The 26,593-nt window shown below is 24.4% G+C and overlaps 2 protein-coding genes across 2 annotated transcripts; one reads left to right on the top strand and one right to left on the bottom strand.

The window, feature by feature from the left end:
* LOC127281262 (trehalase-like) lies at positions 1-24,239 on the top strand. The gene is made up of 10 exons (XM_051304887.1): positions 1-389; positions 14,603-14,719; positions 14,817-15,118; positions 15,202-15,380; positions 16,706-16,887; positions 17,014-17,272; positions 18,515-18,752; positions 20,348-20,568; positions 23,596-23,769; positions 23,892-24,239. Exons 1-9 carry the CDS (start codon positions 202-204, stop codon positions 23,764-23,766), a joined length of 1,857 nt encoding a protein of 618 aa, XP_051160844.1. The 5' UTR covers positions 1-201; the 3' UTR covers positions 23,767-23,769; positions 23,892-24,239.
* Positions 19,724-26,586, bottom strand: LOC127281312 (B9 domain-containing protein 1). Its single transcript, XM_051304963.1, has 6 exons — positions 26,267-26,586; positions 25,868-25,979; positions 25,472-25,580; positions 25,276-25,394; positions 24,814-24,913; positions 19,724-20,138 (listed from the first exon to the last, which is right to left on the bottom strand). Exons 1-6 carry the CDS (start codon positions 26,390-26,392, stop codon positions 20,081-20,083), a joined length of 624 nt encoding a protein of 207 aa, XP_051160920.1. The 5' UTR covers positions 26,393-26,586; the 3' UTR covers positions 19,724-20,080.
* Between the last annotated feature and the right edge of the window lie 7 nt (positions 26,587-26,593).

Raw genomic sequence — 26,593 nt, 5'->3', positions numbered from 1 at the left:
TGTCATATTATTGAGTGTGGTGGAAAGGCCATCAGTAGCTTATAAGCGCGTTACGCGAGTCGTTCTTAAATTAAGAATCGACAAAAATTTTTTTTTTACCCTATCTAATCAAATTTTTTAATAATAATAATAATAATTTAAGTTCATTAACCGCAACATTGGATTCGCGTATCAATTAAATGAAATAAAAAAAATATTAAAATGACAAGGATACATAGATTTTTAAATCAACAATCTCAAACAAGTTTGAACATGTTCAAAATAAATCGCGCTATTTTTTTCTTTATTTTTTCTATCCTACTCATTGACACTAGTGCCTTTATAATTGATTCACCAAAATACGATAGAAACAAACAACCAAAATTCAAGATCCTGGATGATTGTAACGAGTAAGTTATTTTATAATTTTATATTTTCATTTTAATTTAAAAAAATATTAAAAAAAAATTTTTTTAAACTATTATTTAATTTATATTATATTAAAAACAAAATACAAACATAATAATAATAATAATAATAAAAAAAATTATAGAAAAATAATTAAAGAAAAAAGTAATAATTTTTTATTAATTTACTAATTATTATTCAATTAATAGTAATTAATTAAAATAATATAATAACAATTTTATAATTACTAATTAGTTAATATGAATTTAAGATAAATTAAAAATTAGTAAAACTAATTGTTTTTATAAATATTTGTTTAAAGATAAAAATTACTTTAGAGATCGTAAAATCAACACTGAGTACAGAATCATTATATGCAAATGAGTTATTAAAATGAATCAATGTGAATGACAGAAATATCTGTACAGTTGAGTGTGAAATAGTAATTGATATACAATATACATTTCCTTGGTAGTTGAAAACGTGTTTTGATAAACGGGATTTTTTTTCAAAGTCATACAATACATAAAAATAGTTAAGAAAATTATTTGTCCCAAGTTTATTATTATACTATTTTTAATAATTCATTTTATGCAAATAAATTTAAAAAATTAAAATAATTACTTTAATTAAAGAATTATTATTTTTCATATATTATTATAATTATTATTATTAATAATAATATATTTTTGTAGTGTAATTTATTTTCTAAGCTGCTTTAAATCAAATATTTCAAATTCTATTTTAAACTTAACTTCTAAAGTTTAGTTATAATGTTTGCTTACGAATCGAATTCTCAATTTGTCAGGGAAATTAAACATTGTGGTCTCTCTCAACACCACTATATAAATTGTGGAATTTCAAATTTGAATTAAAACATTATTTACTATTATATAGGGCATTTAAAAAAAAAAGAATAAATTTTCCTCATTAACGATAATTAATACATAAATGTGGAAAATAATAATATATTAAAATCCAAGTGAATAAATGAAGCACAATACTTGCTATCAAAATTCACAGGATCATTATTCATTTGAATATATAATTAACAAAATATATATTTTAAACTTTCATTGGGTTCTCGAAATGAAATTGTTTCACTCGATTTCCAGAATAATTTACACACAAAATTATGTGTATATATAACAGTATTACGGAATGTATTTCGCCAATTATTTTTGTATCTACTTAATTTTCAATTTAAATATTTTTAAAAAATAAAAAAAAATGGAACTCAATTTGTGTTTATTTATAACAAAAATATAATTGCAATTACATAATTGAGATTTTACTTCTATTTATAAAAAAAAAAAATAATTGCCAAACGAATTATATAATTGAGATTTTACTTATAGATTTGAGAAAAGAAAAAAAAATGACTGAAGATCAAGTTTGAAAATATTATTTTTCTCACGAGTCATGACTTTAATATATTGATTACTATCAAGTGTATAGTTAAGAAACTTCATTTTCTTCAAAATAGTGTCCAAGTTTATAACATTAACCATTGAACTTTATGAACACAAATAATTACCTTGCCGCGCACTGAAAACTTAAAAGACGATAAGAAAATTGTATACACATAATTCTGTGCGCCACTTTGTGTGTGTGTGTGTTCTATAACCGACAATAGCACGCTATCTTTAAAACTATACACCATGTCACGTTTTTAAAAGACACTTAATTTACATTTTAATCAGTGAACTTTTATAAAATACCTAATCGACTTCTCACTTTTGGCATAAAAATGACATTCTAAAGTAATTAAAAGCGTTCAACCATATTTTGTTTCTAATTTTTCATTATAAAAAATATTTCCATAATCAAGTTAAAATTATAATTGATATTATTTAAAAACACTATTAGAACCAAGAAGTTTAATACAGGGTAAAGAAGAGACTGGGGTAAAAAAGAATAATAATTTCCTCATTTCTAGGGGTATTTCAAAAAATCTTTCCACTCTTAAACGAATATCGCGTGCAGAGAACAAATATAATTTATTTTATTAAAAGTACCGTATATAAATATTTTTATATATTTACTATACTTTTCACCAAATAATTTTTAACTGATTTATTAATTTGATCTTTTGTAATTAACAATTTTCAAATTTTATTTTATATTTATAGAACACTTAATAAAATAAACTCTATTGTCCCCCGCATTTTTATTATATCACAAAAATTAATTAAATAATTTCCCTCTTAGAAAATAAGGGAGAAAAATAATTTTTCCTTTTGATAAAAAAAAAAAATTTTTAATCAAAATTAAATAATTCTTTGGTATATATATATATGCGACTGCTGCTTTCTAGAGATAATTGCAAGCATTGTTGCAATTAACGCCTACTTTCGAGACGTGAAACTGAAACAATGCATTTTCCAAAGTTAGTGTGAAAACTTTAATTTTGCACGTTTTACTCGATTTCGTGGCTTCAGAGGTGCATTTCTCATGCAGCGACAGCTTATTTCTGCCGACGGCGGTGTATTATGTTCCCGTGGTAGACTATATTCTTCTCTTTCAACGAAACTTCAACCTCTCGAGTTTGTGGGTCTGGCCATTGTTTTGGTCTCCACTTTTCATCAACCGGGTGTGTTCCCATCGTTGAGCATTACACAGAAAGGACTATACACAATCAGAACCTATACATGTGGCTTCTATATATACCTATATATTACTTCCATAATTCATTATCATCGGTTCATTTTTTTCTTTCTTTTTCTATATACAAAATATTAAACTTCCTTTCCTTTAGTTTCTTTCGATTAAATAGATTATTATTTCCTTACAACAAAAATATGATTCCAATTTTCAACTCCAAAAAACAATTGAAAAACAAATTAAAAGAAGAAATTTTAAATTTGAAAAACAATTTAAAAAAACATTTAGAAGAACTTGAAAATTTTTAAAATCCCCAAGATATCAGAATTCCCTTTCTGAAGGGATTACCATTTACTATTATATCAAAGATGCAATTTTTACGATTCATAAAATTCAAAAGCACTCAAAGCTTTTTAAAAAGTTTTATTCGTATTTTGAATTCAGTAATGAAATACAGTAAATTAATTCCAAACTTTCCAAATAGCAATAGAATTTTTGAAAACCTAATCAAATATAAAAAGATTCAATTACCATATATTCCAGCATTATTCATCTCTAATAAACAAAACTTTTTTATCTCCAAAAATTAAAAATAATTTTCCTATTATGAAAGAATTGAATTTTAAACAGAAATTAAAATTTAGAAAATGAAAATACCACACAGGAAATTATTGCTTGAACTCTAAGAGGAAAAAAACCCGGAAGGTCATTGAATTTTATCGCGTTCGTTGATTCTGTTAAAGTCGCCTTCTTATCGTTACTAACAAGTTCAGTTTTATCTACAGAACTACATTTGTGCGCACATTGAAAATTGAAAAGTTTTCGTTATTCTATGCCAAATTGAGGGTTTTTTTTTTTCTGAAAAAAGTTCACTTTTCACAGACTGAACCCTTTTATACCTCTCTCTCTATAATATATATACGTGTGTGTTATATGTTCTCCCTCCTTTTGTGAATTTCTTATATCGATAAAATTTCAACCGCAATAAAAGACTCTTCTGCGATCGCATTGAATTTTTGTATCGATTAGAAAGTACTCTATATAGAAAAGTGGAAAAAGATGCTTCCATGTTCTTTACGAGCTTTCACAGCATTCACATAAAAATGAGGTTTCCGCTTTATAACTAACTGCGTGAAAAACGAATTTTTTTTTTCTCTCTCTCTCTCTCTCACTCTCCAATTTAATATTGAAAAACATTTTCCAGATTATATAATACACATTTCATTTAAATATCAAAAATCAATTAAAATTTATAAATACACGAAAAATCTTTCAATGCAATAAATCATTTTTTTTACGATTGCATTTTTTTTATTTTTATATTAAAAGTATAACAAGGATTATTTCTAAAAAGCAAAATAAAAAAATTCTTACAAAGAATTTCGAGGGATGACAATAAAATAAAAAAAACAAAGGAAAGAAACAAAGAAAAATCCATTTTTGAAACAAAATAAAACAATAAAAGAACATTTTTACAAAAATTTTTCAAATTTGCAAAACCTACTCCTAAATAATAAAGACGCACCCCCAAAAAAATTGTTATATTTTTTTTTCTAAAACATATGTTATCGAGTGGTTTTTTCATCAGTAATATATTGTTTTCATGAGACACCTATTCTCCCTCTTTTAGAACCTCTTTCATGAATATATCCTTCATACTTGAGATTGAGTAATTCAGGAAAATGGATAGTCGTAAATCCGCGTCATAAAATTCGACTACTACAACTACTGCTCATCAGTTATCAGCAGCTTTTGAAAAGATAAATCTATCGAGACTGAAAAAGAATTTCATGTAATCTTGTTCACTGAATATTATATTTACTCCTAAATCCCACAATATAAAATTTTTTTTTTTTCAAATTTGAAATTCAATATTTTTAATTTTATAATAATTTTAAAAACCTGATTCATATTTTCAATTCTATTATAAACATATATTTGCCACAATACCTCGTTAATTAATTACCATCAGTAAATTTCCATCATCGACTAAATCATCATTATTATTATATTATTATTATTATAAATCAGTGCATCATCGCTCTCACAGATATAGTGGAAAAATATAAATAGAATATAATAAAATGCAAATAATATCTATCGAATCGAAATGAACGTATTATATGAAAAATACATGTGCATTCTTTTCAAATTCAACGATTCTTGACTATTTTTATCCTGATAAGTATAAAAAGGATCTCATTTAAATTCAGTTTCGATCAGCAATAATATAGACTTAAGTGGCTCAAAAATACGTAGGTTGTTTTCAGAGAATTGGACAAATAACGAATTTGAAAAATATGATATCAGATATTTTTATAAAAATTCTAAAAAAAAAAAACAAAAATTTATTGCATCATTCGTAAATCAATACGTATAACATTGACAAATCACATTTGATGCAAAATCAAATAACAAAATAGTGACTTTAACGTATTGATTTTAAACTTTGGTTGTGGGAGAAATTTATTGGAAGACGAAAAGAAAACAAGTCTTGTGAAAAGAAGTTTGACTATAAATTTTTTTCTCACGTGCATTTCCCTATAAATTGAAAATTTCTTGATTATTTTGTTTCCATCATTAGATAATTAAATTCATCGATTATAATTGAAACGAGAAAATTATTTGAAAAAGAATAATCAACAAAACAAATTTTACATTTAAAAAATTCACCTATATAGAAAAAAAATCGTTTTACATAAACAATAATTAATTTAAAAATAAAAAATATTATTTTCAACTCTTGAAACTTAATAATGAAACCAGATAAATAATTAATTAAGTTGCATGAAACAAGAGAAAAGCGAAAAGAAAATGAAATATACCTCTAAAGTGTAAATATTACTTTTATAACCACATATACATATATAACAATTTTCGTTTCAAATTTACATCTAAAAGCATTTTCATATAAAATATAAAGGAACTCTTAAAAGTTACTTTCAAGTTACTTCTTAATTCAAAGTCTACAATAACCCGCATGTTAAAGTGCTGAGAGATCATAAAAATTTGTCAAACCCGAATTTTTAAAATGAAAAATTACAATAAAAAAGATTTTCTATTTCATAAATTGCACTTTTCAGCATGTGGCAAATAAAAAATACTTTTAAAAAAATAGTAATTCGTTTTACATTTTTTTTTATAAAAGAATATACTAATTAAATAATTAGTCATTTAATATAACATTATTAGTAATAATAATAATAATATTAAAAAAAAATTATGATTAGATTTCGTGCTTCATATAATTTTTAAATAAATTTTTAAAATTCATAAAGTTTTGTAAATATTTAATACAATATAAATAACAATAAACATTTATTGCTATTTAATTACTGGGCTATTTATAACATTTTCATCAGTGCAAATAACGTAAATGAATAATTAAAATTCAAAGTGCAATTGAACATCAAAAGTGGATTATTTTTCCAAATAATTATTAAACCCGAATGTCCGAACAAATGATTGGTTGGTTAAAATAGTTTAATATATGCAAATGTGTGTGACCTACATTTATCTCTTGATTAAATCAGTTCAAACATAAATTCCAGAATTGTTCAGTTATTTTATATAATACATGAAAATATAGAATAAAATGAGTTATTTCATACAAAAGATTATAAATTAGTAGACAACAATTTTAACAATTAATTAACCGCTAATTAGTTTCAATTAAAAATGAAATGTAATTTCCGTAATTTTAAACATAGAAAAAAAATTTATATTTTAACATTTTTTAAATATATTGAACAATTTTTTGTTTTTTTTTTTTTCAAAAAATAGAATTTTTATTTGAAATCTTAGAGTGCGAATAATTCTTTGAATTAAAGAAACTGTTATAAGAGTGCAAAAAATGTTATGGTAATAACAATAAAAACCGGAACCAATATCTCAGCCAAACTTTCGAGAAGCATTACATTTACACTTTTATTATTTCCATTCTGATTCATATTTATAAAACTTGGCAAAAAATGAAATCTTTTACTTTATTAGTTATTTGTACTGAAAAAAAATTTTTTTTTTGAAAAATGCTTCTAATATTATTATTATTTCTTATTTACAAAATATTTATTGTTTTATTAATTAACAATAATTAATGTTAAAATTATTGTTATAAAACAATAATAATTGTTTTATTAATTAATTATTCATTAATTTAATAATTATTCATAAATTTGAATGATGATTATTGTCTATTAATATTATGATTATTATTATTACTATTTATCACATAAAAACAGGTGGAGTATTAATATTACATAATTAACTTTACTACGAGTAATCAACTGAAGCAGACGAAATCCAATTAACCTTGTTCAAAATGTCATCTACAGGAATATATATGTAATTGATTTTAATTGAATTTAATTTAATTTTAAAATAAATATTAAAATGACTCGGAAAAATTGATATAGTTTCCAATTTTATTAATTAATAATAATTCCGCAAATTTTCGATAAGAATTTTTTTTTTCTTAATTTTATTTTTAAGGTCATTGTTTACAAAGAAAAAAAAAGTGAATTATATATATTGCAGTTAAAAATGCCTGCTAAAAAAAAAAATATACCACTTGATATGATTCCAAGAGGAGTTTGGGGGACTTGTTAAATTTAAAGTCCATGTTAGAAATGAAGAAAATTGGCAAAGATTGGTAAAAAGATATCTGGCAATGCTCATGTCTCGATCATAATTCACCTACAACCTCCTATAAATCTCCATGTGCCCGGATTTATCTATATATGTATGTGTACCTCTATGTATATATATATATATATACCTACATCTAGAAAATTTTCCGAAAATTTTACAGACAAGTTCTTATAACGACGACACAAATCGTGCTTGCAAATTCAAGACGAAGCTTTTTGTCACATCATTTCTTTTTTAAATTCATTCTGAATTCTAAATGATAGTTGTGACAGAAAAAAAAATTTCTATCTACCTACTTTTTTTTTTTTCTTAAACGCGACATTCATCTCTAATCAGTTAATCACTTTTCTTACAATTCACATATAAATAGTCTAGACATGTAAAAAAAATTTTGATTACGTGACTTTAATAAGATATTATGTTTAAATTGCAATTGAATCAATTACCCATTTATCGTCCTTTGATATTATTATAAAAGCTCCTTTTATTCAAAAATTTATTTTTAATTGATAAATTATTTCTATTACTAATTAATATCTAATGCCTCTCATAAATTAAAAGGCAAAATAACAATATTCATTTTGTATATGTATAGAAATTTTTTTTCCAAATAAAAAAAAATTAATTTAAATTCCTTTCTTTTTTTCAAAGTGATTAATTCAGACTAATTATTTACTCAATTATAAAAATAAGAAAACTCTCGTGGAATAAATTAATACGCGCACAGCAATTCATATATTAAAAGAAATAATTTTCTCGCTCTTAATAAAAGAGTTTAGTCGACTAAATTAGAAAAGTTTTTTCACCTTCAAGCCAAATCTTTCTTCTCATTTAATCAAACGGAACTTTTCATTCTCCTTTCCATATTCAGGAAAAAGAAAATTTAGTTATTATAAATGAGGAGAAAAAAAAATTGTCTCTTTTCTCAATATATACTTCGTGCAAATTTTATTGAAGTTAATTTTTAACGACACTCGAGCAATTAATTTAAACGCAAATTTTCATAAAGTATATTTCATATATCAAAATTATTAAAATGAAATTAATGAGTAAAATTAATAATTTCCTATTGGTGAATTCAATTTCAAATTCAAACAGGCTATGTTTGATTAAGTCAGTGAATTATTTCCAAATTGATAAGTTTTTTTTTTCAAATAAAAAAATTTTTAATTCCGTTTCCAATTATAAAAATTTTATGGCAAATAATAATAATTAATAATTAATAAATAAATAATATTTTTAATAAGAAACAAAAAAACAATAATATATTACATAGCAAAAAAAAAATATAATAATTTAAAAATATTTTTAAAATATTTTTTTGTAATCTTACTTTGAAGTTGTAAAAATTCAAATGCGCATAACTTCGATAATTTTTTTCAAATAAAAGTAAAAAAAACGTGTCATCTAAAATTATCTGATAAATTATATTATTCCATAGGAAATAATTTAAAAACAAAAAACAAAGTTCTTTAAAAAAAAAAACGAAGGAAAATCTTTCCCTAGTGATGAAAAAATGTTTTTCCAAGAAATAAACTTTTCTACTTAAAAAATAAGTTCCCATACACATCTGTTTTTGAATTTGAAGGGCTAAAGCAAGAAATTGTATTGTCTCCCTCTCTCTCTCCAGAAATGGAGTTATATATTGACAGACTTGTCTTGACTGCTTATAGAGTTGAGAATTTGCGGAACAAGCTTTTCAGCAAAGTCGGTATGAAAAGATTAACGAGATTTCACTGCGCGGGGTTATACCTGTCGAGAAGTCAATAGTGAGAGGATCGTATATATATTGCGCAACACAAGTTTGTTTATTGGAGGGTTATACACGTTTGAAATGTTTGCGAAACCCCTTATAGATTGATTGTTGATCACCAGTGAAAGTTTTCCTATGGTATATATACTTGTGATGAATGTCGTCAACTTGTCCTCTCTCAACTTTACACCAAACTATCCCTTAAACCTTAAGCTTTATACGTTACGACTGATTTTTATCTTCGACCCTCTCTTAAAATGTCCCTTAACTTTTTTAACGCTTTTTCTAAGACGGAAGTCTTTTCTTTTATAACTTATATATCAACGTTTATTCTTCTTTTTCAGATAACATTTTGTTCTATAATATTTTTCTCCTAATAAAATTTAATTTTTCAACGCTAAAAATTCCTTCCCAATTGAAAGAAAGTTTCTTCTGAATTTTTCAATATTATCTTACGGGATCATTGATTTTTTTATATTAATTAATCTATTTTAAAATTCAAATATTTTTTTAAATTATTTATTATTTAGATTCGAATATATTGAAATTTAATTCAATTAAAATAAATAAATTGTTCTTTTAAGAAAATAGTTCCTTCAAAATCCCATTAATTCTCATGGGTGTAATGTACTTTTTTTTCCAGACTGACATAGGTGAACATATGTCTCTTAAATTCAAGAAACTTTTCTTTCGATTGACTAAGGACTAAAAGTAATTCTCACAGAATCCACCTATAAAATTTCCCCAAGGAAATTAAACACCAGTTATGCTTAGTCAGCTATCATTTGCGAGGTTACGAGTCGCTTTGCTTAAGTTAACGACCTTAATTAACTTGGCGAGTTTCAATGCATTTTGTGTGTGCAATTCAAAACAGGAAATAATCTACATATAGGTTGTTATTGATTAAATGAGAAAATAATTATATTCAAATTGATTTATCAAAGATGAAATAATAATAAATTTAAAGAAAAAATTTCTCTTGAATCCTAATTGATATTTTTTTTTTTTTCATTCTCCTTTCAAACAAAAACCATTACCATACGAACTCTCAAAACTTTAGTCGTTAATACTGCTTTATTTGGTGACGTTATGATGACGTTATAAAAAGTGACATTCTATCGATAATCGATGTAATAAGATAAAATAAAAATTATCGAAACTAAATTACTTAAATTGATAAAACAAATGATTTGATATCACAATAATAATCTTATGTTTTCGATAATTTTTTTATTACAATTTTCAACATAACTATTACGTCAAAAAAATTTTTTTTAATCGATCTAATATCAGATAACACCAATCAGATAAAAACTATAAACATAATAAAAACAATTCATAAAATGTAATATTTAAAAAGTTAATTTTTCCATTACTTTGTAAAAAAAAATTCCAAACTCTTAGTATTTTTATTACAAATATTTTTTTTCGATTTCTAATTACAATAAAGAATCTCAATTTGATAATATTTTTGAAAGTTATTTAAATCTACTTTTTCAATATTATGCGGAAGTTTATTTTCACTATATGCAAATATACTTTGTGGTAATACGATAAAAAAAAATATGAACCAGATAAAGCAGTAATTAACGTATATCTAAAAAATAGGTCATTGAACACACCTGCGATTCAATTTAGAAAAAAACAACAAACGATAATAAAAAAAAATTTTGTTTCTTTATAAAGTAAAATCTAAAAAAATTGTTAAGTACTTACACCCAGAGAAATTATTTATTTGTCTCACACAGCCAAATAAATATTTATTTGGCCAAATTTTTCTTTGATTCAAATAAATTTTTATTTGATTTAAATAAAAAATTTTATTTACACCAAATAAATAGGCTATAGTTGGCTGTGAGACAAATAGTTTATTTAACTCAAATATATTATATTTGGTTCAAATAAAACATTTCTCTTGGTGTATAGCGTTATGATAATCTCACCAAACCATAAATATAGATATAGTAATCAATACAAAATTATGCACAATTGTATATCGATTTATCATTTAACAACGGTATCATTTATTTGCACTGTCAACAAGAATCAGTTAATTACTTACAATGAAATTGTCTTTGATCAAACATAAATGTTTGATTTAATATATACAAGTCAAGGTTTACTTGCGAATTTAATTAAATTTACTTTAGAATGCAATTAAATTGACTCTCCCGGAATAAATACAAGACATTATATTTAATATAAGAAGACGGGGGTGGGGGGTCTATGTACAAAAATCTTTTAATTATTCAATATCGCGTCTGTCGGTTTCTATTTAAGAGGATGATAAAATAATTAATTCAACATCTTTGTATATTAAACTTGGTAATTCCCTTCTCTACTTTAATCATAAAGTCGCGCGCAAGTTTGCTTTTTTTTTGTTATCAAATTTAATCTATAAAATAAATTTACTTTAAAAATTGCACAAAACACAGTTTATTTGCATTAGAATAGTATTATCGTTACCCATGACACAAATTTTCTTTATCTTCAGTGGCATTGGTTTTTTTTTTCTGTAGGTCATGTCATTGTATCGTTGAAATTTGTCTAAGGTCAAGTAAACTTTATAAAAGGTGTACTAAAGTTTGTAAAAACAAACTAAATATTTTTTAATCTCCTCTTCAATTGAAAAATATATTGAAAGAAACAGTTTCTTTCAATTTAAAAAAATTTCTATTAATAGAAGTATAATAGACAAAAAAATGTTTCTTTGATTTCAGAGAATTTTCTTTACGCTAAATAATTTGTTTGAAACAAATTGTATAGAATAATATACAATCAGAATATTATTCAAAGAAATAACCAACTTTCCAATACCATAACGGAATCGACAATGAATCAATTATTACACTCGAAATACGGGAAAAAATGACAGTTACAAGATGCAAAAACCTTCTTTTATTAAAATCCTTAAGAAATTCTTTTGGAAAAAACTTTTTTATATTTCTGAAGATAAATTATATGTCAATATGCCACTATTTTAAATATAGATGAAAAGGTTTCTTTTATTAAAATAATTGAATAAAAATAAGTTTAGAAAATATTGGAAAAAAAAATTATACCCTGAATAAATCAAAATACAATCGCATTATCAATTTAATCATTTGAAAATATGCTCTTGTTTCTCATTTGACTAAGTTTTTTGTTTAATATAATATGCGAAACTATATAGAAGTTTTCAATAATAAATTCATGGCTAAAGGACTTAGGAACAAAAAAGCTACTTAAGTATACCTTTTTCTCCCATAAAAGCATTCAATTGAGACCAAGGAACTATGAAAGTCAACGATAAAAGAACGATATATTTTATCTTCAAGAATTTATTTGTTCATTTTGATCCAATATTAAATCGATAAATAATTATAAAAAGGAAAATTCTTAGAAATATTAGTTTCATGTCATTCCTATTAATTATATTTTTTTTTTTTTTGCAAAACAATATAATTTTTTTAGAGACATAAAAAAAAATTCTTTTTTTAATATAATATGTAAAAATATTATAATTCAATATTTTTCTCATTAAAAAACTTGAATTATTCAATTAGAAGTCGAGAGTTAATTAAAAATAATTTCCCAAGTTGTTAGTTCGTCTAATTGTAAGTGAAACTGAAGAAGAAAAAACTAAGACAACAAAAAAATTTCTTTTTTTAAAAATATAGTTTGTTTTCATTTGAGTTTTAATAAAGAATGGTTGTTTCGCTTTTACCTCGCATTTCAGTTTTTAATAAACGGGTAAATTTTTTCTCAGTATTCAAAAAGGTAAACGTTAAAAATATCTACGCAGATAAAAAAAGAAATCTTATTAATAAATAAAATTGAACTAACCATGAACTGCACTCAGCTATACCCATCTCCTGCATTTCCCCCTCCTCCTGCTCCTGGAGCTGCTCCGGAACAAATGCCTCCTCTCCAAACATTACAATAACAAAAAAAAATCACTAAATCGCGAAAGTTATTGCTGTCTTTTTAATTAACACACGCGGATATTAAACACCAACTTGAATATTTCACTTGTATCACCAATATTTAGAAATTACACACGCGACTTTAAACTTTTTTTTAAAATCACAGGTTCACTTAATCACGTATTTAAATGCACACGACTTTTGAACACAAGAAAAAAAAATTAAGGTTTATTAATGATAATTTAGTTTTTAATATTAACACACAACGCGTACGAAAACTGGCATTAATTTAAAGGTTAGGTTTCACGTCACAAAAACAAAATTTCACACACACTAATTTTGTACACGATAATCGACAATTTTCCGATCAGAGATAGTAATCACTTTTTTTTTTGAAAACATACAAACACAATTTTACTTCTAAGAACCGACAATCAACACCTTGTACCAACAAAGGTGATAAACTCGCGTCTACAATGAGAGGGTAAATAGTAGCAGCTCCCTTGTTATTATCTACGTACTCGATTTTTAAAATTCATCGCACAATGCGATAACAAGTATATATTTTATTCATTTCTAGATGGACTGTTATTAAAAAGAGAAGCATAATTTGCAAATTATAATACAGATATAAAAGTATAGTGACTCTACTATAGCTACAACTGGTGAGCTAAAACCGAACTAAACAGCATAGAAGAAATAATTCTGACAAATAAATCTTATTAATTATGTTATAAATCTTGCAAATATCGCTAGATTAATAATTATTATACCTCTCTTTAACAAGGGAACAAAGATTTTGAATCATTAAACCAAACTTTGGTTTATTGTTTCAATTTTAACTATACACCACTACTTACCCCTTCGAGAACCCAACGTAGAATGGCGCGCTGCGAGCGATGTCACTGACCTCGGACAGTTCAAACTGCACGCCTATTGGCTAAGAAAAAAATAGCGGGAAGATCTCGATAATTCGATTTATCGAAGTCGTTTATGAAATCGATATTACAAATATCGAATCTATCAAACAATTAAAATAATTGAGGTTATAAAATACGTCTGTTTTTGTTTTTATAGTTTTTAATTAACAAACAACAAGTTTAATTATTATTATATTGTTTGTTTTTTGTTTTTATAGTTTTTAATTAACAAACAACTTGTTTAATTATTATTATATTGTTTGTATTTTGTTTTTTTGTGGTTTTTAATGAATGGAATTTTAATGAACTCTGTAATTACTTACAAACATCAATTAAATAATTACATTAATTCTGTTTTATTGAAAATGTTTCTTTAATTTCAGTGAAATTTACTGTAAAGGAGAATTATTGAAAACCATTCAATTGACACAAATTTTTAAAGATAGTAAAACATTTGTTGATTTAGTTCAAAAAGACGAGCCAAAAGTGACACTGCAAAAGTTAGTATATAAGCCAAATTTACCCTTTTTTACAATTTCAATTTTATGAATTAATTTATTCTAATCATTAAATTTTTAATTTACTTTTTTTAAAAAGATTCGAAGAATTGATGACGAGAACAAGAAGAAAACCATCGGAAGAACAATTAAAAGAATTTATTAAGGACGCCTTTACAAATCAAACAGAATTGGAAGAATGGATTCCTTCAGACTGGACCGAAAATCCACCCATTTTAAGTCGTATTGATGATCCAAAATTTCAAAAATTTGCAAAAAATTTAACTATGCTTTGGAAAACATTGGCAAGGAAAATTAAAATACAAGTAAAAAATCATCCAGAGAGACATAGTTTAATTTACGCTAATAATGGATTCATTATTCCTGGAGGACGTTTCAAAGGTTTGTTTTTATACAAATTTAAAACAACTTCTCGAATATAGAAATTTAAAGAAAAATTAATCGTATGTAAAATTTTGAATTAGAATTTTATTACTGGGACAGTTATTGGATTATAAAGGGTTTACTTGTCAGCAATATGTATGAAACTGCAAAAGGAATGATACAAAATTTCGTGGACTTGGTCAATGAATTTGGATTTATTCCAAATGGTGGAAGAGTTTATTACTTGATGAGAAGTCAACCCCCACTTCTAACGTACATGGTAAGAAGTAATTCTTTTTTTTTTTTAATATTTTCTATTTTTTTATAATTTAATTAATTTTTATTTCATATCGAAAACAAATATTATTTTACATAATTAATATTTTTAATTTAATATATATATATATGAATTTATTACTAAATGTTAGGTCAGAAAAATGTATTTATTAAAAATCTAATTTAAATTCAAAGAATATTAGAAAAAAATGCTTTAAAAAGAAAATAAAAACAGTTTCATCCCTTATTTATTGTGACTTTGGAATTTTTTTTTTCTTTGTAATCCCCAAGAGAAAATAAATGATTGGTTATCTCAGAACTCAATCGTATAATATGTACTTGGGGATGACGAAGTTGTACTCAAGGGAGACACCCTTCAATTTTCATTTCAAGGCTACAGGTACTTAAAAACGATTCGATTCGACAGGAAAAACACATCAAAGTGGTTTCGTTTTTCTTCAAATTTATAAAGGCGGTCTCATCTTTTTTTTTCTAAAAAAGAAATGCATAATGAACAAAAAAAATTGTTCAATTTCAAAAAATAGCAGATTTTCAGCCACTAAAGGAAAAAAAGGAGAAGAAAAACTCGAGTATAATAAATTTAAATATATATAATACGCGGATTTTTATTGTGAAAATAAAGATCAAAAAATATATGAAATTCAATGTCATATTTCCAATTCAAAGCGACATGTAACTTTTTTTTTATGAAAAAGAGTGACCATCAAACCTCATAACAATATTCTCGAGTCGTACATTGAGAAAAAGAAGTTTCAAAAAATGAAAACTTAGAAAGTATCTAACTCCGCGGTACATTATCATTTTCTCAGAATCGAGCTTTTGTGGCGCCTTGGGAATAAAAAGAAAGTGTAACATATAAGTTTCAACAATTGTTGGTAATTTTAGAATATCATTCGTACAAAGAGCTTGAGAATTCTTTTTGGGTTTCCTTATAAAATTCAGTGTCGGGTTTCACGACAATTATTATTTTTTTTATTTATTTAATTTTATTTATAAATTTTTATTTCTTAATTTATTTTCTTAATTTATTATTGAATTATAATCTAATAGATTTGTCGTGGAAATATATATAAGTAAATTAATCATTTTATTTGTTTAGAAAATGTAAGTTTATCTCAGTGGCTAATCATTTCAATGATTCTAATCGTGAAAAATGTATATATTGTTATCGTAAATATTCCATTAATGTGATTAATAAAACCAGATAGCAAAAGAAGCAATAAATATTTACTGTGAAAAATTTGCAAAAAAAAAATATTGACCTGTAAAAAAATTATCACATTGTCTAAAATAAAATTTATTTTTCAGGTTAAATCTTACATTGACGTAACTCAAGACTATAAATTTCTTAAAAAAATTCTTCCATCCCTCGATAGAGAATTCGATTATTGGGAGCAAAGAAAAATCGTCGATGTTAAATACAAGGGGGAATATTACAAAATGGCCAGATACTATGTTAATCACGATGGACCAAGGCCAGAAAGTTATCGGTATTTATTATTGATATCTCCTTTAAATATTTTTAAAAAATTAATTACTTTATTAATAAATTTATTGAAATTCAGAATGAATGAAAAAATTCGAATTTTTAATAAAAACGTTTTATTTTTCTACAGAGTCGATTATGAGAATGCCCAAAAGTTTACTAGAGATGCAGAAAAAACTGAATTTTATAAAAATGTAAAATCTGGCGCTGAATCTGGTTGGGACTTTTCATCTCGTTGGTTTATCTCCGAAGAAGAAAATGGTCTATCTAAGGACTCGAGTCTTTTAAATATTACCACAAAATATATTATTCCCGTTGATCTTAATTCATTTCTTGAAAGAAATGCCAAAACTCTCAGTAAATTTCACACTCTATTTGGACATTTACAGGTGGGTAAAATTAAAATTTTATTAATATTAATAAATAAGTATTCAATCTATAGTGTTAGATAATGATAGCAAAATTCAAAAGTAAATAATAATAATTTTTAAAAGTAAATCATCTAAACACAACAATTTTTTTGTTCTCTATTTCTATTGCATTTACATAATTAAACAATTCTAGAGTTTGAGATAACTAACAAGTTTTTGTACTCAGTCACAAATTCCCTGTGGACAGTTTTATTTGCACTCCATTGTGCTGGGAAGTAAGTCAATGTCAAAAGTTTTGAAATTTACGCGATTTATATGAAAAACGATATTGAGACGACAAACGTTTGAGCCTGACTTTTTTGGAATTAATCCAAATTGTCTGCAACTGGAAAAATTCAATAAACTCCTTATAAAGACAAACATCTTAAGAAAAATTAAAATTGAATTTTTTATTCAAAATACTAAAAAAAAACTATATTTTTAAAAACTATATTTTTTGCAGTCAAACAAACGAATAAATAAAATATTATTTATTCGTTTGCTTTTAAGTTAAATTATTTTTGTAAAAAAAAATGTGAATATTAGATTTTCGATTAATTCAATTCCCTGAAGAATAGTCACTATCGCTGGGTAATGAAAATACACTTCAGGGTATATATGTCTCGCATTCATTGTGGTAATGATAAAACTACGTTTATCCATTACATACAAATGCAAATATCAGGTTTTGACTGTAATTTGTCATCAGACTTGTTTTTCAATTTTCGAAATTAGACCAATATACTTTTACATTCACTTTGAGTATTGGAAAATTCGTATAAAATCCCAAAGCAAACGTAAATAATCATAGAGATACAAAAAAAATTGTCTATCAATTTTAGTTTTCCATATTGAAATAAAATAAAGAAAAATTTTAATATCTATAGTTCGTTAATTTTGGAAATTTCTGAAAATTGATTAATAATTAATCCCCCAATTAGCGTGAACATATAAAAGCCAATACAGATGCGGAGAGCTATTTTATTGACCAATTACCTTGTTCTAATTTACGTGAAAAGAAATTTACAATTTTATCCAGTTCAAATTAAATGTTAAATTCAATTTTTTATCTACTTTCATTGTTTCCTTTAGTTAGTTTTTTTTTAACTGTCCTTTTTTCATTATTGTATATTTAATAAACAATTTTCAATTGAAAAATTGATATCATTATTTATATATACTTTATTTCAATTCAATTGAAACTTATTTTCTATTTTACAGAAATCACTTTATTATAGTAAAATAGCTGAGAGATATCGAGATGGAATAGAAAAAATATTGTGGAATGAAAAAGATGGAATATGGTACGATTACGATATGCTGCACAAAACGCAGAGAAATAAATTTTATGCTTCAAATTTCGCTCCATTGTATACAAGAAGTTATAATAATAAAAATAAAATGATGTATGCCAAAAAAGCATTGAAATATATTAAGAAAATGAATGTTGTCTTTCGAGGTTAGTATATTTTTAATATTTTTAATTTAATAATTCTTTTTTATAATTTCGTTGCTCGTTTCTAGAAAAATTGCAATTTTAAACATTATTATAGTTTCATGCAACAGAAACGTATTTTAGCGGGATGAGTTTCATTCGCATATGTTGACACTACTATTAATTTGTTGACCCATGCATATTCTCAAGAACCCATTTCAATTAACCACAAAGACTTACGACTGCATATGTGATATAATCTAGGAAATAGTGTAATTCCTTTGTTTGAGATCCTCTCACGATTCGCAGATTATTATCATTATAGTCGGTGAACGGGAATGTGTTTGATATACAAGGGATATCAGTTTGATATTCCATTAAGAATTAACAATTTTATTTCATTTTATTTATAAATTTTTTTGGTTAATATTTTAATTGTTATTTATAGAAACCGAATATCTTTTAATCAGTTATTATTTTTTATTTGAAAAATTAATTAAAATTTCTTTTAACGATATTTTTGTTTTATATTTATTACAATTTTTTTTTAGTGGAAACTTTTTTCTAAATAGTTATATAAAAATTAATTCCTTTGGTAAATTTATCGTAAGCGTCAAAAATACGCATTTGTATAAATCCCGCATTTTTTTTTTCTAACTCTCCATTAAATGGACCATTTCTGTTGGTCGTAAAAATCACATGGCTCCAAGTAGGTGTCCCCTTTCGTCCAGAACGTAGTGCGAGCTTTTTTAAAAGAACGGATACATTGATCTCAAGCTTTTATATAAAACTGTTCAAGAACTACTATAAACTTTTTGATAAATAGCGCATCTGATTTTATTGAAGTTCTATATTTAAAATTATTCACTGTTTTTTACATTTAAAATCATTTCTTACATTAAAATACACTAAAATTTTTTTTTTACATATTTATTTTAATTTTTGAATTTTATTTTGCATGGATTTTAGAAACAAATAATTTTGATATTAATATTCGAATATTTTTTTTTTTTGTCAACAATTTCTCGTTGAAATTTATTTTTGATAAATATTTGCAATAGAATTGTTCCCGTTATTACTTTATTGTATTTCCAATATTTGCTTCCAATAAAATTACAAAGAGACGATGGCAGAAGCAAATCATAAACTCAATAACGGAAAGCAATTTTCTTTTAATAAAATATTTTTTTTGTCAAAATCTTTTATAAATATATGTCTTTTTCGAGGAGCTATTCAACTTGAATATTATATAGAAAATTCATAATAGATTGTACATGAATCGAGAGTTTTAAATGAATTTGAAGATTGATTTCATAGAGTTTACAATATGCGAAAATTGAGTTTCTAACTTACTAGAGTGTAAAATTTATTAACATATATATGCTCCCCTTTTGTATTGAAACTAAATTCCTGTAAAAAGAGAATATGTATTGAATTAATTTATTTCCAACATAAATTATGAAATAGAATAAATTAAAGTTGAGAATTTATAAAAATTATTTATTTATAATTAATTAAAATCCGTTTTTTCTCGATAAAAGAAGAAAGAATTCTTTTTTTCTACCTGCAAAATCATTGGAAAAAAATTAAATATTAAAAATATATATTAAAATTATTAGGTGGAATTCCTACGTCGCTGGAAAATACTGGAGAACAATGGGATTTACCAAATGGCTGGGCACCTTTACAATCGATGATTATTATTGGACTTCATGCAACGGATTATAAACCAGCAATTACTTTATCTAAAATGATTGCTACTAAATGGCTGAGATCTAATTATCAAGGTTTAACCTGTGAGAATAAATTGAATTGTAAAGGATACGCAATGTATGAAAAGGTATGTATATAATTATCAGTATTCGCCTAATTTAAAATCAGATCTTCGTTAATCATAAGATCAGAGACTGAGGAAAGTTTTAATCAAAGAGATACTATTTTACGCTATTAAACTTTGATACTTCTAGTTTAATTAACGAATTTCTCAACTGTCAAAGTTTAATAAGTCAAAGCAAACATTTTCAGGTCGTAATTAATAATAGAGGAAAACAAAAAATTCACAAAGTTAAAAAAATTAAAATCTTTTAAAAATAAAATATTTAAATAAATTTAATAAATAAATATTTATTTAAATAAATGAAAAATGGTGGTTAGAATAGTTTATTCACATATGAAAATACAGATAAAATTTTAATGAAAAATGATGAGAATTAAATTCGATTAATTAAGTAGAGAAGACATTTTTTTCCGGCGCTAAAGGTTCCGGTAATTTGTCAGCTTCCGTTCTGTCTGAGAGACTTCTTTTTACATCCTTCAATCTTTCAGTTTACTCTTTCCTCTAGTTTCGTCTCGAAACAATAAAAGACGTATAAATAAAAGGGCTCTTCACTTTTTTTTCAATTGAGGTCATAATTTTTCACGCTCTAATTGATGCAAAAAAAAGAAGCTTGACAAAATGTATTGAAAAAGAAACTAATTATTGTCACTTGTTTGCTGTGAAATTTTTTTTTTTTTTTTCTTTGTGCGTAAAAATTATAATTTAAAAAATTTTTTTTTATTTATAAATAATATAATTGTAATTGTAAAAAAAAATTACTAATATATTAAAAATAAAAACTGAGGAATTCTTTTTGATTTTTCAAATTTCGGATAAAATACACGATAAAAGGTTTATATTGAGAAAAGATATAACAAATAGAGGGAAATGTTACAGATCAAATGTTATTTTTCACTCTCCCATGAATTTTTCTTCTTGTCAAGAGACATATACTCTCGTTCTTACTCTTTTTCAATCTCTCCAATCACTTCAGTTGCAGAATCATTGGAATTATACGAGACGAGACTCTCGGATCAATATGCGTCCTTTGAAATTCAATGTACTTTAGCATCTTCAAGAAAAAAAAAAAAAAAAAAATCTCTTAAGTTACCAATCATTTTTATTTATTCACAAAATATCGTTTCGTTTTTAAGGAAAATATATTTTTTCAAAATAATATATTGAAATAAATTCCCGTAAACGAGAAAGCATATTATTAGTTTCGAAATTTTTAAAATTGTTTTTTAAAAACAAATATATTAAATAATTAATTTTTATAATTTTAAAGAAGAATATTGGAACTTTAAAATTCAAAAAATTATTTTTTTCCCTCTGTCATTATCGTTTATTGTGACAAAATGTCTGACTTGTACAATGCATATAATGTGCATCATCCCTTATTGTGAACGTCTGCTCAACTGAGATGATAGTGATGACGATCTACATTGTCGTAGCTTTCAACAACCATTCAACGAGACCTGAATGTGTTAAAGCAAGTATGGATATCTGAAATAATGATGAGACCCATCTGGACTTGCCATTAATGTCAAAAGCAAATAAATTTACCAATGTTTCAAAATCGCGTTATAGGTACATATATGAACATCTCAAATCGCTATCGAAATTAATTAAATTAATTTTTTCCTTTTTCTTTTAATGTTGAAAAAAAATATTCCAATTTCATGAAAATTAGCGTTCAATATGTGAATCATAAAAATGTGGAAAAAAAAATAAATAAATAAAAGGTCACTTATATTATATCTTCGTGAAGAAAATCTTAAGAGGATAAAATCATAAAAAGTCATAGCGTCCTTTCAGTGTACGATATCCACGAGGGAATTACTTCCGCAGAAAGCAAACCATTAAATCATACGATTCTCTAGAAAGCATTTCAGAATTTATTTTTATCTCAATTTCCTCATGTTGCTTCATTCCAATCTAAACTGTGCTTTCTTGGCAAACAGAAAATTCATAAGGCCTGTCATACAAGCATTTTTCACTTTTCAAAGGCATTTTTAGTTTATTCAGAAAAATTTTTTTAATGGGTTTTACATTCAATTATACGGACCATAAAATTATTTTATTAAAAATAGAAATTAAATTAGGGGAAATAATTACAAAAAGAGAAATTAAAAAACAACATAATTATTTTTAGAAATTATTTCATATATAATACGAAAATAAATGGAAAAACTTGTTGAAAATTTGAAATTTAATTCTAATGAAATGATAAAATGAAATGGTAAAATATATAACTTTGAAGTTATAAAACGTGGTTTTATAAAAGCTAACTAGTGGAATAAAAAAAAAAACTGCGATGTTTACTGTCTATGGCACTTGAGACACTCTCTCGTGAACTTTTCTCTATGACTCGTTTTACAATTTTACAACCCAACGGGAAGTTCGTTTTTAAACGAGGTGGTTAATTCGTTTTCTAGAACGACGAGACGAAGAAATGACCATCACCAGTTGGCGTAAATTAAATTTTGTAAATGGCACTTTATCCAAAAAAAAAAGCAAGAAGCTAGAAACACAAAATATAATTTCGCTCAATTATCGCAAAAATAACTAAACTTAAATTTTTTTGCTAAAATCAAAGATATATTTATTTTTTGCCTTATTTACAAACGGAAATAAAAATAAAGTGAAATATTAACTGCGATATATTTCCTCTTGAATTAGTGAGTTTTTTTTTGCTAAATTGACCTCGCAGAGTTGTGGAACTAACTAGAACGGAGATTAAAGTAAAAAGTCTCTATACGATCGTTATAAATCTCGATTTAAGTTTTTTTAAAACTTTTGTTCACTACAATTTGTTTTGAAAAGAATAATATTTATATAAATAATACAAATTGTTATGAGAAGATAAAAAAAATCATATGTAAAGAATTTTTTTTAAATTTATTAATTTAAAATGTTAATTAATTAAAATAAGAAAATTAGTTTAAATATTGATTAAAAAATTAATGAAATCAAGAATCAATTCTCGTTAAATAATAAAAAATTTAGGAAAAAATTAATAAATTTCAAACATTTATTCTTTTATTTCAGTACAATGTAGATGCAATAGGAGAAACCGGAACAGGAGGAGAATATGATTTTCAAGCAGGCTTTGGATGGACGAATGGAGTAGCACTTGAATTATTAGATCTTTATTGCACTACTACTGTTTATGACACTGATAAAGAATCAAACAAAAAATGTACACCCATCCCATATTAAATGGTAAATACATTTTATCAATAATATTAAATTTAAAAAACTTTAATTATTCTTTTAAAAAATTGATTTATAATTATTTAAAATTTCCCATATATTAATATTGTTTGTGTCACTTGAATTTTCAGAATATTTGGATAACATATACTTCTAGAGGCTAAATTAACATCATTTTATAATTATATGCTCAAAAGATCATTTATAAAATATTAAATTTCAAATGTACGTGATTAACGACAACTTGGATAATTTAGCAAATATTTCATTTTATGATTATTAGTTATTTAAAATTTAACGACGTCAAAGGCACAATTACGCTTTTGATCGAAATACCATATTTAATTTTATATCAATTAATTGTATACGTATGCGATATTATAGTTATAGCTAACTATGATTATCAATATGATATTTGTAAATATAAAAAAAGAAACAATGAAAACTGGATTTTCATTAATAAAAGTCGTTGACGACTATTAATAGTATTAAATTATTTTTTATACTATTTTTTGCGAACTGATGATGATATATAAGCACGTATTTGGTATTTTAAAAAAAGTTTCTTTTTAAAAATTCGCAAAAAATTGCTATATGAAGTCCTAATTAATGAACGTACTTAAATATTTCACGTATATCTATAATTATGAAAAATATTTTTGCAATCCTGGCAAAAATAAATTTATAAACAGTGAATTTATAGAAATTATATTACAATCAATGTATTTTTTTCTCATTAAGCGGTATAAAAGTGTTACGTTATTTTTATAACTCTACTGTGATACCACTTTTATCTAAATCAATTGTATTGTTATATTGCATTCAATAAATTACTTAGTTTGTAATAATAAATTTTTTATTACAATTGTTAGTTTGTTAAGAATATCCTTATGTGTATAAGTTTTCATAATTTCTAGTTTATTAATTTTTATTTATATGAATAATCCTTTTTATTGTTTTTTTGAAGATAACAAAGGAAAATTGATAAAAGTTTTATAGGAAGAAATTGGATTTATTGATTATTAATATAATAAGACAAATAATTTTCTTTACCTAGTTCGCTTTTCACCATTATCGTAACCCAATTTGAAAAAGTCTTTTAACATGACGTTAAACGAAACAGCAACTGATCCTTGAACTTTCATTCGTGTCACTGTAATTAAAAGAAAAAAAAATGTATTTTTTCACTTAAACTACTTACAAAGAAAATGTTCCGAACTTTCAAATTTTTAACAAAAGAGAAAATCATTATTTTTTTTCTCATTTCTAAAATAACTTAATTTAATAAACACAAGCTCTAAATTCGATGAAAGAGTTTTCAAAAGAATTTAATGTTTTATTTTCAATTTACTTCATTTTTATTTTTCAATACTTCAATGTCTTATATTTTCTGCTTTTTAATATATCAAATGGAAAAATTGTTTTTCTTTTTATTTCTTTAATTTTCGTTATTTTTTCCCCGGTAAAATAAACTTTTCCAGAAAGCAAAAAAAAAAAAAAAAATTGTTCTCTTACGTTCACGACCATCACCACCAGCCAGTATCGAAGGATCAATCAATTCGGGTCTTCTTCCGGTTAACCAAGCCAAAAATTGCTGAGCAACTGAAGATGATTCGACAACATAAATTGGCACCCTATCAAAAAAAAAAAAGTGTGAAAAATAAAATAGAGTATTCAATTAAAGTCGACAAGTGAAAATAAATCCAAATACTTTTTATCGTGTCGACCTGCAGTTAACGGTACATGACAGACTCCATATCCCCTAGTTACATCATGTCCAAAAAGATCCAATCCGTACATTGATAAAATTAACTGTGGCCCTGCAATCAATTTTTTTACAGTCAATCAATTGAAATAACAAGTCAGAGGTATTTTTATTTTTTAATGAAAAAAAAACTCTATCATTTGTCTAGATACTGTTAATTGCAGGCTATTTTGTTTTAAATAAATACAAATTCTATTTTAATTTAATAAATTAAGATTAAAATTTATTTACCGGTTTTTTTGTATAAAGAATTATATATAAATTATAATATTGTTTCATTTTATAATTTATTAATTGACTTGAAAATAATTTTTATTTTAATTAAAAAAATAATTAACTTACATCCATGTGGATTTGTGCTTTTGAAAGCAATATTCAAAGGGAAGTTCCAAACCGCTAAATGTCGAGCATCATTACTGCATTTACTCATCTGAGTTAAACCCTCCTCGACACCCTTAAAATAAATGACTTTATAAAAATAAAATTCTTTTAGAAAATATACTTAATATTTGTTTTTGTCAAAAAAGAAAATATTTAATTTAATATAAAAACAAAATATTATATAAAAAAAAATTTTTCTTAGTTTTTATAATTATATTATTATTTAATAATAAATAGAAAATGTTTTTTTTAATTTATTTAATAACAGTTTTATATATTTTAAAAAATGGAAATTATGTAGAAATATTGTTTAAAGTTTTTTCATTAAATTAAATAATCAAATTAATGAACATTTCTTACACCAACGACACTCCATTCTGGACCATAGTGATATTCATACTTGCAGAATAAATTATCAGCATCATAAAACTCGGCAAACTCTATGGCACCGGTTACAGTAATAAAAAATTCACCTTCAATAGACATGAAAACTTGGAAAAAATTAACATTAATAATTTCTTAAGTAAATTACAACAATTATCACGGTATTTAAAAACTTGTAAATGATTTATATGTTATAATAATTGATAATAATAATACAAAAATAATGCACTGCTGACACACTGGACAGTTAATATCCATTGCATTCCCTTTTCTTTTTTTTGTTGTGTTTACTGCAAACACTCA

Source organism: Leptopilina boulardi, unplaced genomic scaffold (assembly GCF_019393585.1).
Source record: "Leptopilina boulardi isolate dan_hultmark-lab unplaced genomic scaffold, ZJU_Lbou_2.1 LbouV2_112, whole genome shotgun sequence".
Lineage (NCBI taxonomy): Eukaryota > Metazoa > Arthropoda > Insecta > Hymenoptera > Figitidae > Leptopilina > Leptopilina boulardi.
This window is presented reverse-complemented; position numbering and strand designations above follow the sequence as displayed.

Coding starts and splice junctions, on each gene's coding strand:
- LOC127281262 (XM_051304887.1), top strand. CDS start 202: ATGACAAGGATACATAGATTTTTAAATCAACAATCTCAAACAAGTTTG. Junction 390..14,602: donor ATCCTGGATGATTGTAACGA/GTAAGTTATTTT, acceptor CTTTAATTTCAG/TGAAATTTACTGTAAAGGAG. Junction 17,273..18,514: donor CTCTATTTGGACATTTACAG/GTGGGTAAAATT, acceptor TCTATTTTACAG/AAATCACTTTATTATAGTAA.
- LOC127281312 (XM_051304963.1), bottom strand. CDS start 26,392: ATGTCTATTGAAGGTGAATTTTTTATTACTGTAACCGGTGCCATAGAG. Junction 25,581..25,867: donor AAGCACAAATCCACATGGAT/GTAAGTTAATTA, acceptor AATTGATTGCAG/GGCCACAGTTAATTTTATCA. Junction 24,914..25,275: donor TGGTGGTGATGGTCGTGAAC/GTAAGAGAACAA, acceptor TTTTAATTACAG/TGACACGAATGAAAGTTCAA.